At 36.3% G+C, this 18860-nt stretch overlaps 6 protein-coding genes across 6 annotated transcripts in view; 3 read left to right on the top strand and 3 right to left on the bottom strand.

The window, feature by feature from the left end:
• The window catches only part of MONOS_8064fu14891fu14892fu14893 (uncharacterized protein), a gene marked incomplete at its 5' end in the record, with an annotated part of 8638 nt that extends 5475 nt beyond the window's left edge, over positions 1-3163 (top strand). Inside the window, 2 exons of the mRNA XM_067878444.1 lie at positions 1-444; positions 803-3163. The exon at positions 1-444 is cut by the window's left edge and continues 409 nt beyond it. Coding sequence (XP_067721770.1) covers positions 1-444; positions 803-2922 — 2564 coding nt within the window. The 3' untranslated portion in view covers positions 2923-3163. The remainder of the gene's footprint in view (positions 445-802) is intronic.
• A 327-nt stretch (positions 3164-3490) lies between these two features.
• MONOS_18676 (uncharacterized protein) lies at positions 3491-3967 on the bottom strand. The gene is made up of 2 exons (XM_067871717.1): positions 3943-3967; positions 3491-3876 (listed from the first exon to the last, which is right to left on the bottom strand). Coding segments are annotated over exons 1-2 (264 nt in total). The 5' UTR covers positions 3945-3967; the 3' UTR covers positions 3491-3614.
• A 123-nt stretch (positions 3968-4090) lies between these two features.
• Positions 4091-5587, top strand: MONOS_8063 (putative Protein of unknown function (DUF778)). The gene is made up of 6 exons (XM_067878443.1): positions 4091-4348; positions 4410-4441; positions 4531-4824; positions 4951-5029; positions 5102-5184; positions 5244-5587. Exons 1-5 carry the CDS (start codon positions 4100-4102, stop codon positions 5129-5131), a joined length of 684 nt encoding a protein of 227 aa, XP_067721768.1. The 5' UTR covers positions 4091-4099; the 3' UTR covers positions 5132-5184; positions 5244-5587.
• Positions 5421-6874, bottom strand: MONOS_8062 (uncharacterized protein; the record flags this gene model as incomplete). Its single annotated transcript, XM_067878442.1, has 6 exons — positions 5421-6211; positions 6279-6311; positions 6359-6419; positions 6472-6660; positions 6713-6757; positions 6812-6874. The coding sequence occupies 6 exons, from the start codon at positions 6872-6874 to the stop codon at positions 5958-5960; spliced, it is 645 nt and encodes a 214-aa protein (XP_067721767.1). The 3' UTR covers positions 5421-5957.
• A 6102-nt stretch (positions 6875-12976) lies between these two features.
• On the bottom strand, positions 12977-15109 carry MONOS_8061 (uncharacterized protein; the record flags this gene model as incomplete). Its single annotated transcript, XM_067878441.1, has 1 exon — positions 12977-15109. The coding sequence occupies one exon, from the start codon at positions 15107-15109 to the stop codon at positions 12977-12979; it is 2133 nt and encodes a 710-aa protein (XP_067721766.1).
• Positions 15110-16002: 893 nt separating this feature from the next.
• MONOS_8060 (uncharacterized protein) lies at positions 16003-16903 on the top strand (the record flags this gene model as incomplete). The annotated part of the gene is made up of 2 exons (XM_067878440.1): positions 16003-16034; positions 16555-16903. 2 exons carry the CDS (start codon positions 16003-16005, stop codon positions 16901-16903), a joined length of 381 nt encoding a protein of 126 aa, XP_067721765.1.
• Positions 16904-18860: the final 1957 nt, after the last annotated feature.

The raw sequence follows: 18860 nt of genomic DNA, 5'->3' as shown, positions 1-18860 counted from the left end.
GAGGAGAAGGAGAAGGAGAAGAAGATGAAGAGAGGAAGAGGAAAGAGAAAGAGAAAGAGAAGGAGAAGAAGATGAGGGAGTTGAGGGAGAAGAGGGAGAAAGAAAGCAAAGAGAGGGAGAAGAAGAGGATGAATGCGATATATTTGATGGAGAAGGCGAAAGAAGAGGAAGAGAGAGAAAGAAAAGAAAGAATCGCATCGAAAGGAATGTATTTTGAGATGGAGAGGCAGAGACGAGAAGAAGAGGAGAGGAGGAGGAAGAAAGAAGAGAGAGAAAGAAAAATGCTGGCTTTTTATTCGCAACCACAGAAACACACGAAACATGACAGAAATTATTCGTTGCCTTTGTATTTGGGAGAAGGGAATAAAAACTCTTCTTCTTCTTCTTCTTCTTCGGATGAAATAAGTGAGTTAATTCCATTGCCTATGATGAAGGATCCATTTGGTGTGTTAACAGTTTAGAATGGAATGGATGAAGAGAAAGAGAGAGAGAGAGAGAGAGAGAGAGAGAGAGAGAGAGAGAGAGAGAGAGAGAAAATGAGAAAAAGAAAACGAAAGAGGAAAAATTTTAATTTTTAATTTTTGAATTCAAAATAATGTAATTTTAATTTATGTTGCAATGTTTCTTTTCTTTTCTTTATTTATTTGTCTGTTCATCTGTCTATTTATTATTTCTTTCTTTCTTTTCTTTTTTTTTTTGACCTTTTTTCTTCCCTCTTCTCTTCTTCTCCTTCTCCTTCTTTTATTATTCGCTCTCATCCACCCACACACACTCACTTTTCCTATTTATTCCCTTCTCATAGACATCACCCTTTCTTCTAAACCTTCTTCCTCTCATTCATCCACCCCTCCTTCTCCTCCTTCTCTCTACCCTTCTTCTTCTTCTTCTCATTCTTCTTCTTCTTCTCTTCCTTCTTCTTCTTCCTCTTCCTCTTCTTTCCCCTTCCTTCTTTCTCCTTCTCTTCTCAACGCAGCGCATTCACAGCTAAGGCAAAAGGAAAGTGTGATGATGATGATGAGGGAGAGGATGAAAGAGGAGGGAATCGACGAAGAAGTGGAAGACTGGGAGTTGGAGGCAGAACTCGAGGAGAAAGTGAGGCTGGCTGAGGAGGAGGAAGAGAAGGAGAAGGAGAAAGAGAGAGAAGAAGAAGAAAGAGAAGAAGAAGGAGAAGGAGAAGAAGGGGAGAAAGAGAAAGAGACAGGGAAGGAGAAAGAGAAAGGGAAGAATAAGAAAGGGAAGAAAGGAATGAAAAATGGATTTGATTTTGAGAAGCAAAAGATGAAGAGCAAAGAAAGACAAAAAGAAAGAAAAGAAGAAATAAGACAAATGAAGGCGAAGAAAGAAGAACTGGCAAGAAAGAGGGAGGAGAAGAAGAAAGAGAGGAAAGAAGAGAGAGAAAGAAAGAAAAGAGACATGAAAAAGGACAAATTTGAGCTTTTGAGGCTTTTGGATGAGAAAGACGATGAAATCGTAATTCTCCACGGAGAAATAGCGAAGTTGAAAGAAGAAGCCATTCGGTTAAGGGCCGAAAACTCCGATTTGACATGCATGTCAAATCTGGCGAGCGAGCGGAGAAGGGACAAGATGAACAAAGATGCGCAGATTTCGATGCTTTCCTTTGAGAATTCGAAGCTTTTGATGGAGATCAAAAGGTTGAAGATGGCATTAACAGCGGCGAGGGAGCAAACGAATGCTGTTTTGCTGAGGGTGGAGAAGGGAGAGAAAGAAAAGCTGGCGAAAATGGTGGAGCAGAGCCGGGTGATGGGGGACAGGTGCGGGGCGCTGGAGGTGGAGATGGAGGAGAGGAATAGAGAAGCGATGGTGGAGATCGAGAGGATGAAGGCAGAGGTGGAGAAAGCAGAGAGGGAGAGGGAGAGGGAGAGGGAGCGGCACAGAGAAGTGGAGGAGGTGTGGAGGAGGGAGATGGAGGAGATGAGGAGGAGGGAGAGGGAGAAGGAGGAGAGGAAGGAGAAGGAGGAGAAAGAGAAAGAAGAAGGAGAGAAAGAGAAGGAAGAGAAAGAGAAGGAAGAAGAAGGAGAAAAAGAAGGGTTTTTGAATGTGTTTGAGAAGAATCCATCTTCATTCGCTTCTTCTCGTTTCAGCAAGCAACAAAACTCAAATAAGCTTACTCCATCTGAAATGAAAAATTCTTCTTCTTCTTCTTCTTCTTCTTCTTCTTCTTCTTCCTCTTCCTCTTCTTCCAGCCGAACAAGTAATCCCTCGATTCCTCTTCTTCATCTGAAAACTTCTTCTTATGGCGATGCTTCATCATCATCATCTTCTTCTTCTCCTCCTTCTTCTTCTCCAATTAATTCTTCTTCTTCTTCCTCTTCCTCTTCCTCTTCTTCTTTTTCCTCTTCTCCTTCTTCTCAACCAACACACCCAATTTCTGCTCGTCCTTCCCCCAACCGCCGTTCTCAGCTTCCTCCCCTCACCACTCGCAACACCCGCACCCCATTTCATCCTAATTCTGTCGATTCTTCTTCTTCTTCTTCTTCTTCTTCAACAACAACGACAATTCCTTTATCTTCTACTTTACCTTTTTCTTCTTTTTCTTCCTCTTCCTCCTCCTCCTCTTCCAGTTCATCTTCACCTTCTCCTTCTTCTTCCTCTCCTTCCTCTCGCTCCTCTTCTCCAATGAGCGCTCGCCTCCCTCCTTCTTCTGCCCTCCTCTCTCCCTGCTCCTCTCCTTCCACCCCTTTCCCCCGCCCTTCCGCCCTCCCTCTCTCCTCTTCTTATTTCTCCGAATTTCGCATTTCTCCGGCCTTCGTGCCGGCAACACCTCGCTCTGCACAGGGCTCTGCGACTGCCAGAAACTCGCTCTCTTTCTCTGCTTCGTCTGCCCGCACATCTGCCCGCCGCCCGCACCCGTCTCAGCCTTCAGAGCCGAACTACCCGCTGTACACTTCAAGAAATACTTAGAAATTTGTTGATCATAGTTATCTTTTTTTTTTTTTCCTTTTTGTTAATTCTGAAGTTTTTATTTGGAAAGAGAATAGTTTTAACCTAAAAATCAAATCATCGTTTTTTTTTTTTTTTTTGTTGATTTTAAAAAAAACTATACAATTTTCTCTTTGGATTTGTTTTTCTTATTAACAAAGATTATTTTTTTTTTTTGAATAAAAATTCAATTAAAAAAAAGAATCATTTTTTCAATAAGAAATTCTCGAATGTGACAATTTTTTGCATAAAAAGCTATTTATCTTCAAAAAAGTTTTTTTCTTCCCTTTTGTTTTATAACATATTGGTTTTCTTCTTTTGATTCGCTTTCAGAAACTGAATGAATTGGAAAAAAAAAAGGTTAAATCCTTTTTATTCTAAATTTTCAATTTATATGTGAAATAAAAATGGTACCTTCACCTTAATGAAGGTTTATGTTTAGTTTTGTGATTTCAAATTTCAAATTGCAAAAGTTTTTTTCGCTTTTTAAGTCCATCAAACATTTTTTAAGATTAATTTTCATTTCATAAAAAAAAAAATATAAATATACTTTTCAGGTTAAAAATGTTAATTATTGAATACTAAATATTTATATATTGAACAATTATTCAATTCAATATAAACAAATGGAAAATATTTATCAGCAAGTGTTACTAAATAAGACTGTGATAAGTTTAGCTTCTGCCAACTCCACATCTCTCAGGATGTGTCATATGCTTCTTTGCTTCACATTCGGGGCAAGATGATTTGGACTTTTGGCATTCTGGACATGAACTCTTTTTATCTTTGCATTCTGGACAGGTCGAATGCATTTTTTGGCATTCAGGGCACGAAGACGTTTGATTTTCGCTTTTTGAACATTCTTTTTCGTGGCATTCTCCTTCTTTGCACTCTCTCTTTTTGCAAACTCCATCCTTGCATTCTTGATTACTTTGCCTGTTAATTAAAATTCGAATAATGAAAAAAGATATAAGAATTTTACACAAAATATGAAGCGCAAACATGTCTTCAAATTCAAATCAATAATAATTGATTCAATTTGTTGCTTTTATAGTTCATAATGCAAACATTAGTATACATGTGAAAATTCGCATTTAAAAATACAAAAATTCAAAATAATTTAATTATAGTATTATTCATCAAACCCGTAATAAGTATTATGACTTCAATTGAGGAAGAAACACCACAAGAGCAAAAGGTCGAAGCGACGCAGGAAGATCCTCTCCGCGAACCAGAAACTCTGAAAGAGTTTTTGATGAACGAAGATATGGATAAAGATAGATTTCCATTTGCTGTTGTTTGGAACGCAGTACCATTTTTATCTTGGATTTTGCCTTTTTTGGGACATGTTGGAATTTGCGATAGTGTTGGAAGGATTTGGGATTTTCAAGAGACAAACAAAATTGGAGTTTTGTTAGATTTTTTATTGAACAAGAAAATTTTTTGAAGCTGTATTTTTATAAATTCAGATCCATCGAATGAAATATGGAAGAGTACTAAAGTTTGAGCAAATTTTTAGCTGCCGTTTAACATTTTTTTTTTTGATATTTTTGCTTTATTTTATTTTTATGATAATTTTTAATGAAAAAGAGTTTGGAGGTTTTATGAAAAGCCAAAAGAATCAAAAGAACCAAAAGAAAATGAGATGGATGACATTGAACAACAGGAAAATTTAATCTACGAAAGTCATTCTATTCCTGGGCAATGGGATAAGGCAATTGAATCCGCGAGTCAGACATTTCTTCACAGAAAACTATCATGGACAAAATGCAATAGCTGGCACCATGTCTGTGAATGCCTCAATATATACAAGCCAGATTTGCCTAAAAAATTTACGCCCAAGAGGCTTTGTTGGACATTAATAAAAAAAGGAAGCTACCCAAGGTTTGCAATTTTGATTCATTGAAGGATAACAATGTGATTTTTTTTCTAATTTTTATTTCATGATCATTATGTCTGTAATAATGATATGAAAATGATGGATTCAAATTTAATCCACGCAAAAATCAGCTGTTCAATGGCAATTAATGTTTATCTGCCAGTTGTTGTACTTGTTTTATTGTTCTTAATAATCATTAGCGGAATTCAGGTATTATCAAATTAATTTTTCAAAAAATAAAAAGCTATCACATTTTTTTTTATTGATTTTAATGAAACGCAGTTGTTGCTTATGATTAGGAGCACAAAGTGATTGAACAGATTCCATGTTATTCAAAAAGGAATATGATAAAATATTTATTCAATGTTTGAATTTTTTCATTTATTTTTATTTTTATTTTTGAATATTGTTCCATTTTCACAAGTAAATATTATGTTTTTATGAAACTTAGACGAATTTTCAAGCAAAATTGGACAAGTTGGACTATTCAAATTTTTAATTCTAAATTGGATACCTTCATTCATGATTTCTTGCGTTTTCTTGTTTGATGTATATTCTTATATATATAAATATTTTATAAATTATAGTTTAATAATTAAACTTTTTTTTTGCATGATTATAACAGTAATTTATGATGATGTGCTATTTCCTTGTGTTTTTATTTCTTTCTTTTCTAATGCAAATGGAGAATCTTTTGAGTCATTTTTTACAAGCAAAGATATTTTTTGTTTGTCATTCAAAAATTGAATCAATTTGGTAATCTACAAATATTTGTCATATTCTGTATGCCATATACTGGAAGCTTTCATTTTCCTTGGAATTATTAGATTTCAAATAAAATTTGTATCAGACCACTTTTCATTTAAAAAAATTCGATAATTCTTCACTTCTAATGATAACCATTGATCAACTTTCAAAAAAATAAAAAAAAAAAAAATACCACATTTATCTACAAAAATAAAAAGTGAAATAAAACTAACGAAAATTAATAAAAAGAAAGAAAGAAAGAAAGAAAGAAAGAAAATAGAATAGAAAACGCATCAAAATAATCTAAATAAAGTTAATAATGTATATTTATAAAAATCTTGTTTTCATTCTTTTGCTTTCAAATTCCCCTAAACTTCTTTAAAATTTTCATTCAATTGCTTTTTCCTTCATCCTCCTTTGCTTCATCATTTATCTTTTCAGGCTTGCTCTCAATTTTTTCAACTGTTGCAGATTTTTTTTCCTCATCAGGTGAAACAACGGAAGATGATTGCCTTTGTTCGTGAAGTCTTAGCATTTCATTGACAAAATTACTCACTTTCTTTGTCAATTCTTCAGAATTTCGTAATTCTGCATCTTTCGTTGCAATAAATGATGTCACTTTTGTCTTCAATTCACTTTCTGTTTCTAAAACAAAAGAAGATTTTCCCCCCAAAAATTGAATGAATAAATATTATTAGGAATTTTTTCATACGCTTGACACATTTTTCAAATCCGCTTCCCCCCACTAAAAAAAAGGTATTCTATTGTAAATAAAATTGACGAAAAACAAACTTTGAATGAATAACCCAAATGAAGTTCGATCACGATTGAATTTTGACATTTTCATCCATTCCTTTTTAAAAAATGCAGATTTTAATAAATGATTTCAAAAAAAATTTTTGTACCAAAATTGGAGGAGCAAAGCTCCAATCCCAAACAGGAGCACCGAAAATGACAATATCAAATTGTGAGGCGTCATTTGTTGGTTGAGCATCAAGAGTGTATTTTGAACCAACTCCAGCTTTCACAACATGTTTTATATATTGCCAAGCTCCAGGCTTCGAATCTTTGTAATTCACTGATTCTATTATTGGCTAAATATTAAAATCTGGAATATACAACTTCATATTTATAAAAATTTCAAACAGTTATTCCAAGTTTCAAAAATTCTCCCTGCACCAAATCGCACACCTGAAAACAAAAATTCTCTTTTTAAATTCATACAAACAAAATTTAACAACAAACTTTTTTGGTATTGGCTGTTCTTGTGAAATAGACAACAAGAACACGAAGCTGATTTAAAGACATGATAAAGAAAAAAATTCAATCAAAAAGCATCCCATTATAAAAGTTTTGACGGAGAAATTCCAAAAAAAACTTTAACCATCTTTTTGAGTCTTAACAAAAAAATTCGAGTTTTTTGTACAAAATCGTATTACTTGAAAGGAAAAAATATAATGAAAAACTGATTAACATTTGTCAATTAGTATTTTTTTCTGAAAATATAAAAATTTTGTTGGTTGTTATTTTTTTATTTACAGCATAATTTTTTCAACATGCTCTAGCTACGACTAAGCCTGGGTGACTTAAGACTTTTGTCTTTAGGAAATCTGCTTTTGACTGACTTTAAAAATTCTTGAAGTCAAAAAACATATATATCTCATCCAAATTATTCTAAAGTTTAACAGTTTATCGTTCACACACTTAATAAAATCAAAGGAAAATGAAAAATTTAAATAGAACATAAAATAATCAACACTTTTTTTTGAAATGAAGAACATGTTAATGGGTTTTGACCGGATCAATTCTTTTTGAAATTGCCTAAGTCACAGACTGGTCGATCATTTTTTGACTTTGTCAAATTTTTGTGTTAACACCCAACATAATTGAATGTTATAATCATTTGAGTGTATTTCAGAATGCCTTTATGGATAAACGTATTAAATGCATCGTTTTTTGATTGATTTATTCACTTTGAATAGCTAAAACACACTTTAAAGTGTATCTTCAAATGACCGGATTAACAAAATAAAGAGAAAAGAAAAAAGATGAAAGCATTCATGAGTCTTTTTCGTTTCCTTCAACAACTTCCTCCTGCTCTTCTTCTTTTGATTGTTTTTCTTCGAAATGTTTGACATATTCTCACATCACATTTTTCTTTGATAATTCTCATGACTCACTTGAAGATTCAATGGAAGACGGAACAGATGAAATAGAATATGGCACAGATGATGTGGAGGTGCTGTTTTCAAACCAGAAGATTAGTTTGATTTCCCGTCTGGAACCAGAAAAGAGAAAGAAGTTTGTAATTAAGTGGTATGTTCCATATGATTTTACTAAGAAACACGAATTAGACAAAGATTTGAAAGACACTTTGCAACAGTATAATCAAATCAATCAAAAGAGATCAGGGATTTATGTTTCAAACTGTTTCTGGATTTTTTGAATGAAGCACCAAGCTTAATATTTGAAGACGACACACAAAAATTCTACGCAGAGATCACGAAGAAAGAACTTATTCAAACAATTTTCTCAAACATCTGTTTTTCATTAGTTTCGTCTCCATGCAGCGAAGCAAGCTGCGAACGTATTTTTTCAAGAATGAAAAGGATCTCTGGTGACAGAAGGCATTCCCTATCATTAAAAGCTTTAAATGCTCTTTTGACTATTTAGCATTTTCACAAAAGTATTTTCATTTCACAAGACTTTCAATAAATTCTTTAAAAAAACAATAAATCATCAATTTTCTTTTTTGATTTTCATAAAAATATCAATCAACATTTTCATGAATATACTGCATATTTAAAATCGTTCTTGTGAAGCGTTAATATCAATGAGCAAATAAAAAGAAGAACATCTGAATGAGGAAACTGAATGCAATATTCATTATGAACGTTAACGAGAAAAAAAAAATGAATTGATTTTCTTTCTCTTTCACTCTAATCTCACTTCTGTTGTGTGAAAACGTTCGAAACGTTGTCATAACTTCCAACATATCCTGTTTGCCTTGCATTCTGTCTTCTCCACGGCTTTGCGCACATCTCTATGCCTTCTGAATTCCATTCTTGCTTGCTGATTTTTCAATTTTATTTTAACGCTTCACAGATATTTCCTATTCTATTTCAGCATCTTTTCCTTCTTCGCCATCTTCTTCTTTTTAACTTTCTTCTTCCCCAACGGAGCTATTGTCCTTTCACACATCCACTCAACCGATCGTTGCTACGTTTCCCCTCATCCCACAGCTAGTCATCCATCTCATTTCATGCGATCAGCTAAGAGATGCCGTGCTGTTCACCATCGACTACTGCTTCTCTCTCGGCAAAGACGACCTGTCGCTTTTGGAGGCAGCACTCATCATGTCAGACATCATTCCCAATGGAACGGATGAAAGCACGACAACAGATGAAGAAGGAAGTGTTGGAGAAAAAGAAGAAATGAAAAAGCAGAATGACTCAAGTGATAAATTGTCATCGCCATCATTATCATTGTCTTCTTCTTTATCTTTTTCCTCTTCCGTTTCGTTTCTTCTCAGTTCATCAGTCGAATTCCAAAGCGGTGCGTTTCAGCTGCCTTTTGGATCGGCCGCGACACACTCGCAAAATGCAGCTCTGATCTGTCAAGCCTTGGCTCTTCTCTCTTCTTCAATGCTTCCACTCCAATTGATGAGATTGTTCAAAACAGGAATTCTGATGAATCTTATCCTCTTTTCTCTGCCTCTTCACCCTTTTGCATGTCTTTTTCTTTCTCTTCTTCTGCTATTTCAGATCTGTCGCCTTCTCTCTCCAATTATAATTCCATATCTCCATTGGCTTCTTCATCTTATTCGTCGGTTGTTGGATCGCCTTGTGCTCATTCCCATCTCTTTCCTGATGCTTTCCCACAAACAGCCAGCTCCTCCACATCTTCTTCTCCTTCCTCTTCGTATTCTTCTTCGTATTTGTTGTTTTCTCCACACAATTCTTCAGTTTGTCACTTTCCTGTTGCTTTTTAACCTTTTTGCACTTGTCTTCTGTTGTGGTTTTAATCCGTTTGAGCACATTCAGCTGAGAGAGTGAATGAAGAATGGAGAAATAGAGGCGAAAAAGGAGAAGCTGGAATGGACGATGCAGAGAGGGAAAGAGATAGAGAAAGAGAAGAAGAGGTCGAACATTCATTTGCCAATTAAAAGGATTGTGAAGATTGCACATGTTCCAATGAAGCAGACACAAACTCAAATAAGCATAAAAGTCATTCATTGTTCCATGTTGAAACAATAAGCTGCCGAAGACAGAAGGTAGTTGAAAGTGATGCAAAGCGGTTTTCTGAGTAATGTGGCATGGACTTAGCTCCTCCTATCTCGTTTGAGTTTCCCTGGCAGCATTGCTCTTCTTTTTGCTCTGTTAAGTACCTTTCGCAGTTGGTGGCTGGCTCTCAACCAGCTTCATGTTCTTCTTCATCTTCGTATTCATTATCATCTTCTTCCTTTCATTCAAAAAACCCTCTCACATTTTCTCTATTCTATTTCCTTTCCAGTTCTCCTCTCAAAACACGCTCTTCATTCTCTTTCTCTTTCTCTTTCGCCTCGTCTTTCATTCTTCTTATTCTAATTAAAATTTATGAAAACTTCCTTTGGATGAATAATTTCTCCGTTTCTTCTTCATTTCATTCATGACCTCTGATGCAGATATCAAATATGAAGAAATTCATTCAGATGATGTGAATGAAGAAGAAGAAAAAGAAGAAGAAGAAGCGTGTGAAATGTTGTGATAATTTGATGAAGATTTTGAAGGTGTTGAATGAATGAGTTGATTGAAGGTTGAAAGTTGAGAACAAAAGTTTCAATTATCATCAACGGAGAAATTCGTTGTAATTCTCCTCTTCAGGATTTTGTCTTCTGTTGAGGAGACACCTCTGAATCTTTTTCACTTTCAGCTCAATTATCCCCCCTCGCCAACAAAAAATAGGAAACAAATGTGAATCCCTTTTTCATTCAATCTCTCCTTTTTTCGCTTCTCCTTCTTTCACAAAAAATCTTCTTTCCTCAAAAATTATTCATCATCAAAGCCCAACTCCAGGCATCTTCGTAATATCTCGCATTTCATCTGTCTGTCCAATTTTTTCTTCAAAACTTTTCTTCTTCTTCTTCAAAGCCATCAAATCCCGAGCTCTTTCAACAGCCTGAAGGGGAAAAAATTAATCACTTCAAGATAAACAACAACAACAAACCTTCTAAACATTTTTATAAGCAATTTTCTGCTTTATATTCCGTTGGCAACTGTTTCCCTCCAATAAAAATTCATTATTCCTTCTGTTTTCGAATGTTTCATCATCTGATTCTCCATTTTCACTTTAACGTCTCTTCTTCCTGTGGACTTTCTTTATGAATTCGTTGAACAAACTCGATATTCATCAAGGATAATAAGATATTCCACTATTTGTTTATTTTAGAAAATTTCCACTGATTCACAAAAAGAAAAACATTTATTGATAATCGGCAAATACAATTCTATGCAAACCAATCAGCCTTCATATATTACAAGCGTGAAATTGCAAAATTATTTTTCTCATATTGAGCGTTACAAGAATTATGGTTAAGTGTTCTTTCTTTAATGGAAAAATGAAATTCATTACTAATCATTGTTGAAAATAGCCATTCAATTTTTTCAAAAAAATACATGTTTATAGCCTCAAAAATTAAGAGATAGAGAAAAAAACCAATTGACTTGAAAAAATTCTGTTGAATGATGTAACCTTCTATTTTTCAATCCGTCAACCAGGCCTAGCTACGACCATTCATTTAAAAATAAATATAAGAAACTATGTGAGTATTGACATTATTCCTCTGTGACGTGATAAAAGTATTTTGCAATAATGACAAAATAACTGACATAAACTTATCTATGTGTCAAAAAAATATTTCGATATACAGATATCGTATAAAATACCGGACATCGCACAAAATACCGGACAAGATATATATCTCAATAACCACAAGAAGAAATTTTCTGTTAATTTTCCTCAGAAAAAATCTCATTGATACAAACTCAATTGATAAACAAGACTTTCAAAATAGCCTCATTTGTGCCCTGAGAAAATAATTTAAAAAATCTCGGAGAAACTCAAAATCCTATTTCCCCGAAATTACAAAAATAATTTTTTCTGAGCACAAATGAAGCTATTAAAAAAGTCTTGTATGTCAAATGAGTTTGCATTGATGAGATATATTTTGTGGAAAATTAACAGAATTTTTCTTTTTGTGGTTATTGAGATATAGATCTTGTCCGGTATTTTGTGCGATATCTGTATGGGTGATTATTTTTTGAAATCATATCTTTTTTTCGGGGTGTTGATTAATATGGAAATTCAATGTCATATGCCAAATAATTAACAATCAAACATTTAATGCTTATCGATCGTTTTCAAATCAAATAGTAGAAAAAAAATTTAGTTGAGATTTTCAAAAATTGGAGATGTCACTTTTCTGTGTTCATAAACAATAACTCAAAACGAAATATTCAAACAGAATTTTTTGCGCAGAAAATATGGTTTCAATATTAATAACACATTTATTATTTTTTTTTCTAAAAAATTTGAATTGACAAAATGCCTTTAAAACAAAGAATTAACACTGACGAGCTTCAGTCCAATTTTTAAGATTTTTTGAAATCAGCTAATGCAAAATATCATCCTTTTATACAACCATTAAGAATCTTGCATTCACAAAAATTTATCCAGTTGAAAACTTCATTCACTTTGAAAATCAAGACCTCAAAAAATTTTTTATATGAATAATCATTTTGAAATCAAGATTTCGTTTGATTGTGATTTTTCTTTCAATTGCAATGGGATTTTGAAATAATGAAGTGCATCAGAAAATACACAAGTCTTATCAAGATGCCCTAAATGGAAACATATTTGCTTCAAAAATCCCATTGAAATTTATATTTTGATTTTCGCTTGAACGAAAGAATGATTTCATAATAGATCAGTTACAAGAAATACAACAAACCATTTATAATCCAAATTGACCAATAAATATTCATTGTTGACAAAATCAATTTTCTATATAATAAGCGTTTTTTTTTTTTTTTTTTTTTATATTTTATTTGCTATTTTCAAAAACTTAGAATAATTTTGAGCATAAGGCTCGAAAAAAATATTTTTGGTAAATTTTCTTCAAAAAAAACATATATTTGTATTTACTCATAATTAACAATTTTGCCGTTGTTTTTGGTGGTTTTTTCATTTATTTCATCTTTTCATGCATCCACAAAATATTTAGCTACAAATCATTTTCATAAAAAAATAAACCGTTTCCGTAAAGAGAATGCACTCTCAATAAAAAAAAATAACACTTCATCATATTTCATTTCAACAAAAAAAAATAATAAAAAGTTAATCTCAGAATTTCTATTTTCTCTTTCTCTTCAGTCAGTGTGCCATGAACTCAAAATAAAATAAACAACAAATAATATTCTCCCAATGTTGTCCTGCTGATGATGGCTCGATTATCAGAAGTTGGCTCACTTTCATATTTTTTATCTCCACATCAATCGTCTTCAGCTGCCTCGGTGCCACTTCAAACACAGATGCTGATATAACACTCCCTCCTGATTTCGAAGAGTCGATCAAAACATCCTCCAGCAAAAGAATCCCGCTCCCCAGTGACACCACAAACACACTCGGCGATGGGCTTCTTGTCGCGTTGTGATCGATCCCCACATGCCCCACCTCCAGTTGGCCAGATGATATGCTGAACAGCGTTGTCGAAGAGGTCGAAAGCGCACTTGTTCCAATCACACTCACTGCCTTCCCTCTCCCCAAAACAGAAATCTTCTTTTCCCCAACACTGATCGTCTTCTCTTCGCTCACATGCCTCCCACCCAGCAAAGTGATTGTCGAGCTCAGCTGTGCCATGCTCGACCCCACTGCATGCCCCACTGTCTTGCACGGTGCTGCCTCACTCATCCCACACAGATTGCTCGCATCATTTCCACTCACCCCAACATATCTATCTTTCATCCCCTCCTTCAGCCAGCCCTTCTTTTGTGTTTCCTGATACACCCAATTGTTTCCGTTATAATATTGGTAGTACACTCTCTTATCATTGCTGTTCGTTGTGTACGATTCATAGAATGGGTTGTTCGATGAAAAGAGATTGTATCGATCTTCAAAATACACATCGTGGCCATATGGAGTGGAAGTTGTTGTGCATCTACAATCATGGAAGAAGAAGAAATAGCAATAAATGTTGTTGCCTGGAGCTGTTGATTGATATGGCCTGAAATCCAATCCTCCACCAACTGACACTGCTGAGCACGAAATAAATTGGAGACTCCTCATTTTGAATGCAGCTGGAACATTTTGACAAAACATCCCTCCGCCATATTGACTTGTTAGAGAACACGAAGTGAATGAGCACTCAAACACACAAGCGCTCTCGCCTTTCCCATTTTCTGTTCCAATACAGGCAGTTTCAGAAACATTAAAAGTATAAAGATAAAGCCCTCCTCCAGCACCACTTGCTTTGCATTTCTGGAACTCGCAACCGCTAATCCTGACACATGACGAAATAGATCTGGCATACATTCCTCCTCCGTAATCATTTTTTGCGGTACATGCATTGAACGAATTGTTCTCAATCTTGATGGAATTTATTGAAACGCAAAAAATTCCTCCACCATAAGCATATGCATAGCAGTCATTGAACGAACAAAATTTCACTGAAAGTGTCCCAGCTGCCAGATTATACATATTAATTGCACCTCCATTCGAAGCCCTATCAGCCGTAGAAGATGACGTTCCAGTTGTATTTGAGCCATTCCACACACACCAGGTGAACGAATTTGCCCCATTGTCTGTTATCTGCTGTCTCGCTGGTTTCGATGGATTCCCCTCACTCCCATTGACTTCAACATTCTGAGAGCGATAGCACCTGGTAAATGAGGTATTTGAGGCAGACAAGGATGATGAGGGGCTGTTCAGTGAGGGTACAATGCCCCCATCATACACATCCCACACCGATGAAAATGAGCACCCACTCATCAGAAATGATGTTTGGCTCGGCCCTTCACCCAGATGTGTTGTTTTCGATGGATTTGTGGAGATGTTGAAGAAGGTCAGTTTGGAAAGAGATACAAGGCGTGTCAGGGGAGGCGCCAGAAACGGGGCTGAAGACACACAAAAAGATGAGAAATCCGACCCACTCACCAATACACTCCCTCCTCCTCCGCTTTCTTCTTCTCTTCCTTCTTCTCTTCCTTCTCCACCTCTTCTTCCTCCGCCTCCTCCTTGTCCTCCTCTCTCTCCTCCTTTACCTCTACCTCCTCCTCTTCCCCATCCGACTCTTCCTCTTCCTCCCCCACCTTCTCTCTCACTCATCTTCTGCCCCATCCTCCCCTCTCCCCCAAACAGTCTCCCACACACATTTCCTCCACTTCCAACCCCTCTCAGCGTGATGTTCCAAAACACCCCTCTGCACCCGCCCAGCTCAAACACCCCTGCCTCCTTGCCTCTCCCCATCTCCACACCACATCCCCTCACCACAACCACACTCCCCCTCATTCCACACACTGAACAACAATTATCATAATTCTCCAATAAAATTTGATTTAACTCAACCGACGGGTTCAATGACTCCCTCACAAAAAAATATCTCATCTTCTTCCTTTTTCCAACTTTTCTTCAAATGTCTCTAAAAAATCATATCTATGATTTTCCCCTTCCATTCTTTCTTCGCCTTATTCAAATTTTCTCTTTCAATCGAACTTCCACAAAAATATCTTCTTCTCAATTATTTGCTAAATTTCTTCTTTTGCCACATCATCAATTCCTTGATCTCATTTTCGGCTTTTAACATGATTCGTCCTATATGTATTCCAAAGCCTAAAAAAAAAAAATCTTCTTTTCATTTCATTTATATTTTGCACCTGCTCATTTCCATATGCGCCCCTTCAATTATTATTTCCTGATTTCTTTAATGCATTTTATATCCTCTTTTTCCATATTCTATAGGCATATATTCGCAGTAAATATACCTGAAAAAATATTCTAATTTCAACAAAAATAATAATCCATGAAAAAGAACATTGAAAAAAGTGGCAAACCTATATCTTTTATGATGATCATTCTTCTCAAACTTCCTTCTCCTCCTCCAAATATCGTCCCTTTCTGCCAATAAAACCCATTTGCACCATTTTCATTTCGCATCTAATTTTTCAAAAAAAATAAACAGCCAAAGTCCAACTTCTTGTTGCTTCTTCTCAAATAATCTCTACAAACCCTTTTCTTAAAAATATCGAAGGTGAAGATGAAAATGAAGAAGCAGTCAAATTAGGGAAAGCTCAGACTTGTCGAAGGCTATGAAGGCGAAAATGACAATAATCAAGATTTCACATAAAAACACCTTCATTTGTTGAGATGGTGCAAACGAAAACATGATGGTGATAATGGAGATAATGAAGATGAAGAAGAAAATGAAGAAGAAAAGGTAATTCAAATTGAAGAAGGCGAATAAATGGTGTGACAAACAATTCTTTTCGCAATTCAATCATATTTCATAAGATCTTGAATATCCCCCCAAAACATCCCATTTCCACTGCTTACTTCAAACTCTTCACAAAATCTCATTCCCAAATGTTGTGCCTGATCCTTCCATCCAAATCACCACGCCCGGCCATCCACTGCTCATTCCTCTGCCTTTTCTTCGCCATTGCCCTCCCCTTTCCCCTCACAATTCCAGAGCGATGGCTGCTCTCAGTTTCTTGTCTTTGTTATTCTCCTCCTCCATCCACCTCACAATATTCTCCGAAAACAACACCCCTCTCCTTTTATTCATCTTTCTCACCCTCTTCCAAAAAATTCCTTCCCCTCCTCTTTCCCTTCTCATCCTCCACACAGCTCGTCCTCTTCACTCCTCTTGTAAATTATTTCTCTGGTGAACGGCTTCTCCCATCGCAGCAGTCTTCTCCTAAAAGTCCTCTCGCCCTTTCATGACACATCAAACAAAGTGGCTGTGCTGCCAGCACACAGCCCGATGTTCCATCCCCCGGCAAGATAAAGGGCAATGACCAGCTGCGCGAGGCCATCCTGACAAGAGATAACGCGGCAGAGGAGGCGAACATCGTGCCGGAGATGCTTGGCCAGTCGCTCCTGCGGAAACCGCTCCACAGCTACCCCATGCACAATCTGCCGCTGTTGTTGCTGCTGTGCTGCCATCGCTTGGCAAAAGGGGAACCCCCCGTGTTCTTCAGACACCACCCGATGGATGTGACTGCAGCGTTGCAGTGGTGTCGGTGTGGCGTCGGTGTGACAGAGGAGAAGGGAAGAGATGATGTGTATCTTCACCCGGTTTGCTGAGTGCTCAATGCTGAACGAAGAAGGCAGATGCTGCACAGCGGGTGGCTGACCTCATCGGAAAAGAGAAGACAGAAATGAACATCACTTCTTTCCCCTTTGCTTCTTCCTCTTCTTTTTCTTCTCTTCCTTCTCTTTCTTCTCTTCTCTCTCATTCATCTCGCTCTCTGCTCCAAGCAACACAAACTGCCATTTCCATCTCTCGCTCCACCAATGCCCTGCATTGCCCACCTCTTTCATCTCCATTCCTCAAAAATGCCTCATTGCCCACAGGCTGCAAGCAGAAGCAAAAGAAGAAGATGACGATGACGATGAAGATGGTTGAACAGCTGGCAAAAAGGAGAGCGACGATGTGAATGCAATCGATCTCTTGCCTTTTCCCTCCAACATTCTCTTCCCCTCTTCCCCAAAAAGCGGCTGTGAACGGCTGCTGACACCAAATGAAACATGCTCCACATTCAACCCCAAATCAACTGCCTGTGAACCAGCCCTGCAAACACTCCCAGAACTGACACCCTCATTCAGATGAACATGTCGCTCAGTCAGCTCGCCAAAGGAGAAGGAGAAGGAGAAGGATGTGGTGGTGTTGGTGAAGGTGTTGGGTGAAGAAGAATTAGAAGATGAAGATGATGATGGAAAAAATGAGATAGAAGTGGGTGAAGAAGACAAGACCGAACATGGCGAAGAAGGTGAAGAAAATGATGAACAAAAATCAGGGGGAAAAATAATTTCGTATTTCTCGGTGGTGAAGACGGAAACAAAGAAGAAGTCAATGAATAAGAAGAAGAAGAAGAAGAAGACAATGAAGATAATGTTGAGTTCAATCGTCAGTACTTTCTGTTGGAAGATATCCTCAACATAACAACCTCGTTCTCTGCTCCAGCTGCAAATCCTTCGATGACACAAGGCTGAAGACAAAGATCAAATGATCCAAGTCAATTTTTCCTGTTATCCACTCCAAGCAACCTGTATAACGCAAAACTTTCTGATTTTCTCGCATTTTTGGCTCTCAACCCAAGCAATCAAATGCCATTCAACCCCTCTCCTCGTTCCATAAAATCAATGTCTTGCCCTTCTTCTCCAAAGAAAGGCGCCTTGTTCTGTCCCAACTGCTGCTAATCTCCTGTTTCAGTCATTTGCTCCAATCTTTCCAACAAAAAATTTTCTGAAAATATCCCATCCTCATTAAAAAACGTTCCCTTTTCATTGAATTTGGCTGTTCTTCCTTTTGGCCTTGGAAGTCTTTCAACCCCCTTGATTTCTGCTCCATCAAAATTTATTCTTCATCGAATTTCTATCCATCGCGCATGTTGAGTTTATAATAAGTCACATAAATATTTATGATAAAATATATTCAGGCTCCAATGATATATTTGTAAGATAACATTTGGCTCCCTTCCTCGCTGTTCTCCTCTGCAAAGAATAAATTGTCAATTATAAATAATTTGCCTGAATCACGACTTTGGAGAGGATACGGATGGAAATATCTTCACAATCAACAGAACAATATAAAATACATACATTAAAAATTTCACATTCACATCGAAAATGTTGTTGCTCCACAGCATTCCATCAATCAATATGAACAAATTCATCTTCCATCAATAAAAAAAGAGTTGTTGTTGCTGCTGCTTTTTCATCACTAGAAATATTTCATTTAGCCCAGCTGCATTTTTGGTCACATGAAATTTTCATTCTGTAGATATTTCTTGAGCATTTGAGATTTGCTTGATCATGTTCCATAACGAATAAGAGTCACACAAGAAAAGGGGCACAACTCGATGTGTCGTTGCTGAATGGGCATATGAAGACAACGCGATTACAAAAGAATGGATTTGTGGTACGGGGTGATGGATTTGTTCAATTGAGAATAAACAGGGTTTTGGAGGGGGAAAGGAACGACAAAAGGATGTTTTTTGGGGGAGAAAGAGGTATTTTTGTGAGGTTTAAGAGGCAAAAT

The sequence above is a fragment of the Monocercomonoides exilis genome (genome assembly GCF_001643675.1).
Source record: "Monocercomonoides exilis strain PA203 chromosome Unknown scaffold45-810774, whole genome shotgun sequence".
NCBI classification, from domain to species: Eukaryota; Preaxostyla; order Oxymonadida; family Polymastigidae; genus Monocercomonoides; species Monocercomonoides exilis.
The sequence above is the reverse complement of the archived record's forward strand: the minus strand, read 5'-3'. Positions and strand labels throughout refer to the sequence as shown.

Bases quoted from the DNA above. Each gene is read 5' to 3' on its own strand.
- MONOS_8063 (XM_067878443.1), top strand. From the start codon at position 4,100: ATGACTTCAATTGAGGAAGAAACACCACAAGAGCAAAAGGTCGAAGCG. The intron at 4,349-4,409 runs GTTTTGTTAGAT...TTATAAATTCAG, and splicing joins AAGAGACAAACAAAATTGGA to ATCCATCGAATGAAATATGG. The intron at 5,030-5,101 runs GTATTATCAAAT...AATGAAACGCAG, and splicing joins TAATCATTAGCGGAATTCAG to TTGTTGCTTATGATTAGGAG.